The following is a 9380-nucleotide window of genomic DNA, read 5'->3' as shown; positions in this document are numbered from 1 at the left end:
ACACACACACACACACACACACACACACACACACACACACACACACACACACACACACACACACACACACACACACACACACACACACACACACACACACACACACACACACACACACACACACACACACACACACACATCTACCGATATCAACCCCTCGTCACTAGAGCTGCAACTAACCATTATTTTCATTATCGATTATAATGTAAATACAATTAATGTCGACGGTGTTTCCCAAAACCTCAACATGATGTTTTGTTTCGTCCACACACCAAAGATCTTCAGTTCACTGTCACGGAGGAGCAAAGAAACCAGAACATATTCACATTGAAGAAGCTGAAATCAGAGAATTTTCATAAAAGCTACTTAAAACGATTAATCGATTATCAAAATAGTTGACGGTTAATTTAGTAGTCGAACTGTTGCAGGTCTACTCGTCACCTTCGACATTTGTGCATCAGCAACACTGAAAACACAGAACAAGTCTGGAGTCAAACACTAGAGGGAGACATTCTCTCATAATCTGTATATTTACATGCGGCACCTTTCAAAACTAAGGCCTCAAAAAGATATGATATCAAAAAAATACATAGGCCCATGAATATTTTTTTATTAAAACGTAATATAAAAGAATTAATAAAAAATACAGAAATATCAAAAAGAGCTCAGTCATATTTCATCCTTCTTCAAAATGCTGCACACGAGTCGACTCTGATTCTGAGGAAACACTTTCACATGATGGAAATTTGACTAAAAGTCAATTTGAAAACTAAACCATGAAAACCACAGGGAGTTTATTTTCTATTCTTAAAACCTTAAATGTTTGAAACCGTCACCTCGAGTCTCACTGCTGCGTTTTCATCCTGATCGTCACAAGACACACGCTACGTTGTCGAGTTCACAAGGAAGTTATCACAATCAAGAAAAAATATCAACTTTTTTATTGATGTATTTTTTGTAGTTCGCAGAGTCAAAAGAGATGATGATGAAGAGAAGTTATGATTCATTGGGAGATGATGAGTCTTTTCTCCGTCAGGTTGCTTCAACACATCCAGATTGTTCCGTCGTTCTTCATCTGCTGGAGAAAGAAAACGAGTGGGAAGTGAAGATGACGACGGACGCCAACGACACGGCAGGTGACCGATCATCTGGAGTAAAGAAAATATGACATCAGTCGAAAACTAAATGTTTCTTAGCTCAGTTTTCTCTGCGGCAGGTTGCGAGATGCAGTGGGACGGAGCGAGTTGTTGGCGGTCGGCGTCTGAAGACGAGATCGTCTCCGTCCGATGTCCTCCGACACCACTGGCGCCTGAAACTCTGCCAGGTGAGCGCCATCACGTCATCACGTCATCGGGCCATCACGTCATCGGGCCATCACGTCATCACGTCATCGGGCCATCACGCCATCACGTCATCACTGCACACGCAGAAACAGACGCCGTTAGAGATTCAGGGGGTTGATGCAGATATCGATAATAGACAGTAAACTAACCAACTAAAGATTATTTTCATAAATGGATTAGTCTGTTGATTATTTTCTCAATTAATCGATTAGTTGTTTGGTCCTTCAGAACACTACCTTAACAGAAGGCAAAAGATTATTAGTATCTGTTGCCTGAAATAACACTTTCTGCAGGTTCAGGCAATAAATTACACAAAAAATAAAACCTGAATTTGGGGGAAATACTTGAGAGTAGCTGAATAAACAGGTTGAGCAGTTGATGACATGTGGCGATGCGTTGAGGAAGTTAACTGTGCACCGTGTCACACTGGCGTGGCTTTGGGACGGGGGCACCATGCCAATGTCATAAAATTGTGAAAAATGAAGATCGTGTTTCCCAAATCCCAAGATGATGTTTTGTTTTTTCCACACACCGAAGATATTTAGTTTACTGTCACACAGAAGAAATCAGAAAATATTCAACTTTTTTCCCATAAATACTATTGAACTAATTAATCTATTATTAAAATAGTTGGCGATTAATTTAGTAATCGATTACTTCTCAATAAACCGTTGCAGCTTTTAAGATGTGTATTATATCAACAGGTTTCAAACTACCACCAGCGCTCCTGCAAAATGCTGCCAACTAGTGGCGAATATGAGACAATACAACAGAGAGATCTGCTCCAAATAATTTTTTCCTACATTTCCATTAAATATATATCAAAGCAGCTGAAAATGTAAACGATTCACACCCAGTCTTGCTTCACTTCCGGGGGCCGCGTCGTGTCGTCGACGCTCGAACGCCAACCTGGGCTGGGAATATTTGCAGCGTTGTTAAAACATCTGCTCTATAAATAAAGTTAGTTATTCATCTTCTCATCGGTTCATATCCGAGCATCGCCTCAGAAGTGACAAACATTTTCCTCTATGTGAACACTGCTACGCCCCGACCTGAGGGGCCCCTGAGGGGCCACTCAGGGGCCCCCGTAGGCATGAATGAATCAGTGGAGGGAACTTGAGAGTCGCCGTCACTCGGCTCGTCTTTATAAATCCAGAACAACAACATTGACTATCCGAGGAGCCGAGTTTGACGAGTTCAGTTGGTGACAACCGGCACGGAGGGAGTTAAACAACTCTCCCCAAGATGGAGGGGAAAAAGAAGGGGGACCCCTCCCTCCACTTTACTCGCCTCTGAGTGGTCTAAAGCCCGCGGTTCACATGGCGCCCTCCCCCCCACGTGTGTGAGGATGTTGTCTCAGCCTTATATAGTGCAGCGCGATCCGGCCGCTCTGCCTCGGCACTGTGAGAAGGAACTCCAGCCACAGTCGACCACACCGACCTGCCTGGTCTTTGTCATCCAGCTTCAAAAACACATCTTGTGTTAAAGCAGCTTCACTTCTGCCTCCTCGACCACGTCAGGGACAAGATGAACGGCACAATGGACGGGAACTACGACCTAGCCCCCCACGACGGGTCCTTCATGTTCACCTCGGAGTCCGTGGGAGAGGGGCATCCCGGTGAGTAGCAGCTGTTTCACGTCGCGAGCGAGGACGACCGGCCGTCAGGCGCTCAGACGCTTTCACGTTCCACTGATCATTGATGACTTTGAGGAATGTGCAGATTCCCGGGTGGTGCACGGAGGCACTGCAGCATTAAAAAAGTAGAGTCACACATCACTGATTTACAGTTATTTGGGGATGAATGTAGAGTATTTACGAGGATGGATCCTGGATTTGCCTGGTTCTTTTATCACTGTGGCAGCTGCACGTGATGTTTAGGATTCTAATCCAAGCACAAGAATGTTGCCCTCAATCTTGAAACACAAGTTCCTCTGCTTTTTTACCACATGGTGGCAACAGAAGATGCAAACACAACAGTTGCCTATTTATAAATCCAGCGGTCACAGAGCAACATGAGGAATCATCTGGGACGATGTTTCATGTCCAACATTCCCTCTTTTAGCTCCGATGTTGGTCTCCACCACCTCCTGAGGGAAATATCTTTCTCTTTAGCCACTAAATGCTTCACATTGTTCACATGTATTCTAACATTTCCATTCAATACATTGCGGCGTCAATTTGGCAGACGTCATGTTGTTCATCTTTATTGAAAAGTCTATGCTTGTACGCCGATGTGCAGCACTGAGTACAGCCATCACTTGAGACGTGAACTCGGGAAAATGTCCAGAAAACTGGGTCCAGCAGGAGATTGTCCCGAGTCAGACGCGTTCACACCGACAGAAACATTCCAGACACGTTCTGTGGCGTCCGAGTAGAGCGGCGCAGTGGCGCATGGCGGAGAGCGCAAAGCATTGTTGTTGTTAACTGTCATCAACACGCTCGCTGTGAACTTTCCGGATGTTATTCCTGCTCAATTCTCACAGGAAACAGGTTCAGGCAATAAATTACACAAAAAATAAAACCTGAGTTTGGGGGAAATACTTGAGAGCAGCTGATTTGGATGAATAAACAGGTTGAGCAGTTGATGACATGTGGCGATGCGTTGATGAAGTTAACTGTGCACCGTGTCACACTGGCGTGGCTTTGGGACGGGGGCACCATGCCAAGCTATGAATAGAGCCTCAGCTCCCGATAGGACGACGAGGTGTAGCCCTCTGACGGAACAGGGAAATGTGATCTTCTCAGGCTCTGCTCAAATGAGGAATCTGATCTGTACAGTAGAAGGTCACACGAGGACAAAACCCAAAAATTTTAGCTCCAACAACCTGATGCAAGATTTTCTATGTCAACTTTAATCCTTTTTCAAATCCTTTTGCAGATAAGATATGTGATCAGATCAGCGATGCTGTGCTGGACGCTCACCTGAAGCAAGACCCCGACGCCAAAGTGGCTTGTGGTGAGTAGAAGGATTTGTATTTTTTATTCACAGTACTCAGCAACATTCAGTATTTTTGGGGCTTTGCCAACACGGTGTATGATTCCAACAACACTCGTCACTACTACCACCACAAAGAACAAGTGTGCTCCACTTGTAGCCTTGATATTAGTTTTCTACGAGGCTGCCGCCAGAGAACAAAAATCCACGAAAATAAAAGGTTCATGGCAGAATTTAATGCCATTCGCTCCGTAAACAACATGCGTCCATTATCTATACCGTTTTATCCTTCAAGGGTCAATCCCAGCTGACATTAGGCGAGAGGCGGGGTTCAGTTCGCCAAAGTATTGCAGGGCCACATTCACACCTATGATCAATTTATTCAATCCAATTGACCTATAACCCCAAACTGCGGTGCAAACCACTGCAACGCCGTGCCGCCCCAAGAAATAATAGTTACAACAACAAAACAAAAAAAACCAGAAATCATGTTCTATAAGCAGTGTGACGTCCTCCGTGTGTTCCAACAGAGACGGTGTGTAAGACGGGCATGGTGCTTCTTTGTGGCGAGATCACGTCCTGCTCCTACGTGGACTACCAGAAGGTGGTGAGAGACACCATCCGCCACATCGGTTACGACAACTCAGACAAAGGTGAAGTGTAAAAAAAGCACTTTGTTACCATTCGATTGTCTGATCGTACATGCTCCAACACAACCCAGTGGACTGGTCACTGACGTCTGAACTGGACACTCTGAGTTTGTTAGATTGTGATTTGAGCCCTCGTCATTTCTCTGTCCAGGCTTTGATTATAAGACCTGCAATGTGCTGGTGGCCCTGGAGCAGCAGTCCCCCGATATTGCACAGGGAGTTCACATCGATCGCCTGGAGAGCGACATCGGAGCGGGAGATCAGGTCGTCTAGATGCAACACAACACAACAAATACTGTCTCTTTCATGAGTTTGTATTCTGCAGAATCTGTGGTCACAAACCCACAGTGTCTCTCAAGGAACAGTCAAATCAACTATGGGCTTCAAACAGGAACAAGCTTGAACGACAACATAACATGTTCGTTTTTGATTCATTCTGTGTGGACAGGGTCTGATGTTTGGATACGCCACAGACGAGACAGAAGAGTGCATGCCTCTCACCATAGTCCTCGCCCACAAACTCAACGCCAAGATGGCCGAACTCAGACGAAACGGGACGGTGCCCTGGCTCCGGCCGGACTCCAAGACCCAGGTGGGATCAAAACTTACAACCGTAGCAAACACAGAACTCGAATGGCAACAACACGTATAAGGAAACACATAGTTGAGACAAGGACCAAAACATATGTGAGCTCAGGGATATTATGATTCGAGAGGAAGCCACTCGTTCTCCATGTCGTGACAGTGAATACTTCACCCTCTAGCTTGCAGGACAGTGATCGTAACGTCCAGAATGTGCTTACCATCGGACACCGACCGGAGCGCGCTGGTATGCATCATCTGAGCTGCGAGAAGCCTTTCCGATAACGCCATCAGCATGTGCTCCGCCACAGACATATCATGTTGTATTGGTCGTCTGAGTTCAATCCACACGTGACACGCTGCAAAAGACTCAAGTATGAAAAGAGGAAGGTTGTTGCTGGATGTGGGAAAATTGAGATTTCTGTGACATGCGGAAGTGCCAGAAGCCTGACGGTGGTCAGTTGAATACCTTTTGCATCGCCCGACTAAAACAGGAATTTACTTTTACCATATAGTATCTTACACTCCACCCTCCCCTCCATCCCCATCAAGGTGACAGTTCACTACACCCAGGAAAATGGCGCCGTGATCCCCAAGAGGGTCCACACGGTGGTGATCTCCGTGCAGCATGACGACAACGTGAGCCTGGAGGAGCAGAAGAAGGTCCTGAAGGAGAAGGTCATCAAAGCGGTGGTGCCGTCGAGGTACCTGGACGGGAACACCATCTACCACCTGCAGCCCAGCGGGCGGTTCGTGATCGGTGGACCACAGGTAAACGTCTCAACGTCGTCTATAAAGTTACACTTGTATCTTAATACTACAAATACTGTTCTTACCAATATATTGTTGCCAACAGTATTGTTGCCTTGTGTTTTATGACAAGTCAAAATGTGCTGGTCTTACAATTAAGTTAAGAGTACTGATGTTTTGACATTTTCAGGCTCTCTCTCTTTTCCAAGCACCTTGGAAGTTGAAATTGTGCCAGAAAATTATAAGTTTTCATTAAAATCAAAAAGTCCAGACAAGTGTGTTTAGTTAAATTTCATTACTATTCTCCATCCAAACTAACAGCAGGTAATGAAAGACGGCAAGCTATGACTGGTCAAGGACCAATGTGTGATCTGTAATGTTTCACGGCCAAGTCGCAACAGGAAATTATCACTGTAATTGCAACAATCTGACACAATGGCGATATTATCCAATGTCTTGCAAATAAATCCACATACACTGCAAATGGATGAAGCAAAACTGAGCCGAGCCAAACAACAACAACAACAACAACAACAACAACAACAACACAACATCATCTGCAAAAGCGAGTAGGAGCCATAATCAATCAAGCCTGAATCGTCAGAGCAGCAACATCAGACCAGTTTCATCCAACAACACTGTCAAGGAAACACACCTGATTCCGAGCGGGAACGTACAATGTTCCCAGCAACCGTGAACGCACCAGCAGCTCAGCAGCAGTTACTCACCGGAGTTCAGACCCGCACCGGGCGGTAAGGGTGATGAAATGAAACCCGATCAACGGGCGGGAAGATGCCCGATAGAAAACGCGGGAAAACTCCCGGCTCGTTTGTATCCGGGCGGCCGAAGGCTTCTTCTTCTTCTTCTTCTTCTTCTCTTATTGTTTTATGGCGGTTGGCAAAAAAACGAGATGGCGCATTACCGCCACCAACTGGTGAGGAGTGTGGATCAGAATCACTGAAAACTAATCAAAACAAAACAAACTAAACTAAACGTACAATATGATTAGATTCTCCCTGACACCTTGTTCCCCTAAGGTGCTGTATTAAATGACTATAACATTCATTATGTGAATCTTGCTGTAAAATGCCCATAATATTCAGTTTCATCTTGAGCTTTCTCAGGTTCTGACTGAGTCGTGTTCTCTCAGTCCCATAGACAACACTACAGGTTACTCTCCGCCATGCTCACCTGAACTAATGCGATTGGACGTCACAGCTCAGAATGAGCCAATCACAGTAAAGGATACTGCATCACCCGGAGCCAATCAGCCAATACAAGCGACTCACAATGGAACATCATTGTTGATTATGTTCTTTGTGAAAATTCTGATTGAAATCCACAAATCCACCATCTTTATTGACGGGTACAATTTTATTCTGTCACAAAATGACTAGAAACAGAGTGAATCATGTGATTTAAAAATGGGGGGGGGGGGGGGTGGGTCGGGACTCAAATTCAAATAGATATGTTTAACAAAAAAACTAAAGGTTTTTTTTTGATGGCTTAAAAAACTTATAAAACCATTATTTTGGAAAACAAAATGTCTGGATTTATACCTGCAAATTTATAAATATAAAATTTAGCCAGTACAATCGGATGATGAGTGAGTCACAGTTGAGAACCCTTGTCGCAGGGTGATGCCGGTGTGACGGGCAGGAAGATCATCGTGGACACGTACGGAGGCTGGGGGGCCCACGGCGGCGGGGCCTTCTCCGGGAAGGACTACACCAAGGTGGACCGCTCGGCCGCCTACGCCGCCCGCTGGGTGGCCAAGTCCCTGGTGAAGGCCAGACTGTGCCGGAGGGTCCTGGTGCAGGTGAGCGATCGTTCCACAGGGCGTCAGGAACATTCGCTCTGAACTTCCTTGCCTCGGCAGTGATTCTGTGTCCCCCCCTCGACCTTCCTTCCAGGTGGCGTACGCCATCGGAGTGGCTCATCCTCTGTCCATCTCCCTGTTCACCTACGGCTCCTCCCAGAAGAGCGAGAAGGAGCTGCTGCAGATCGTCAAGAAGAACTTTGACCTCCGACCCGGCGTCATCGTCAGGTCGCTCAAGTGACACCGTCGTTTGTGTGGATGTTTGAGGTTGTTGCGCGACAGAAGGTCACATTACTCTGCTTTGTTCCGACTTCAGGGACCTGGACCTGAAGAGACCCATCTACCAGAAGACGGCCTGTTACGGACACTTTGGCAGGAAGGAGTTTCCCTGGGAAGTCCCAAAGAACCTCAACTTGTAGTGTGTGTGTGTATGTGTTTGTGTTTGTGTGTGTGTGTGTGTGTGTGTGTGTGTGTGTGTGTGTGTGTGTGTGTGTGTGTGTGTTTTGGGAGCTGTCCTGGTCCTCCTGTAACCCAGTAGGAGAAAGGCAGCTGCCAGCCAACAGGGGAGGGGAGGGAGGGCAGGGTCAGGGTGGGGAGCAGATAACCTCCGGCCATTGGACGGAGGAAAGAGGAATCGTCTGTAATTTATGACTTCGTAGCCCCTGAAGAAATACGAGAGCGGCGTTTGGTATTTCTGTCCCGTGTGGCGTCACGTGTCCGCGGTTTGTGTCACACGAGGAGAAACTACTTTGAAACTATATTCTTAAGGGAATGACCAAATCACTAAGGGAGAAAAAGCCATGCAGACTCTAGCAGAACCACGACGAGGCCTTCAGAACAACCATTCACCCACAGTTCTGTCACTATTTTTGTATTTTTGCGCCGTGTCTGCAGGTTCCTCCAAAGATCTTAAAAGTTTTTACAAACAGAAAAAGACTGTGAAGTTTTTATTTTAGTCTCTTGTGTTTTGTTGTCCACCATGAAATCAAACCCGTACCAGCATCTCCCTTTTTTCTTTTCCTCTTCAAACCTCCATATTCTGTCTCTGTCTCTTGAGGTTTAAACGTTAGTTGGAGACGGAGGAGATGAACCGACTCGCACGTTGTGAATAATAAATACAATCATTTGTGACATCGAGGCACAAACATGTTTTCCAATTATAGTTTCTCTAAAAGCCTGATTCATGATCCTCAAAACCTAGTTTAAGTTCATAATTCTCATGTAAAAATGTTTTTTTTAACAACAGAGAGTTTAATTTCCCCACAAGGCTGAAAAACCACAAATCATTTAAAGATCCCCC

The 9380-nt window shown here is 45.7% G+C and overlaps 1 protein-coding gene and 1 long non-coding RNA gene across 2 annotated transcripts; one reads left to right on the top strand and one right to left on the bottom strand.

The window, feature by feature from the left end:
- Positions 1-593: 593 nt before the first annotated feature.
- On the bottom strand, positions 594-7141 carry LOC118287809. The gene is made up of 2 exons (XR_004785727.2): positions 6990-7141; positions 594-1417 (listed from the first exon to the last, which is right to left on the bottom strand). It is a non-coding gene; the product is annotated as an uncharacterized LOC118287809 (long non-coding RNA).
- LOC118287806 (S-adenosylmethionine synthase-like) lies at positions 2719-9014 on the top strand. Its single transcript, XM_035613376.2, has 9 exons — positions 2719-2961; positions 4223-4300; positions 4810-4932; positions 5081-5193; positions 5378-5521; positions 6064-6282; positions 7898-8080; positions 8175-8308; positions 8397-9014. The coding sequence occupies exons 1-9, from the start codon at positions 2871-2873 to the stop codon at positions 8497-8499; spliced, it is 1188 nt and encodes a 395-aa protein (XP_035469269.1). The 5' UTR covers positions 2719-2870; the 3' UTR covers positions 8500-9014.
- The last annotated feature ends 366 nt before the right edge of the window (positions 9015-9380 follow it).

This window comes from Scophthalmus maximus, chromosome 16, assembly GCF_022379125.1.
Source record: "Scophthalmus maximus strain ysfricsl-2021 chromosome 16, ASM2237912v1, whole genome shotgun sequence".
NCBI lineage: Eukaryota > Metazoa > Chordata > Actinopteri > Pleuronectiformes > Scophthalmidae > Scophthalmus > Scophthalmus maximus.
This window is presented reverse-complemented; position numbering and strand designations above follow the sequence as displayed.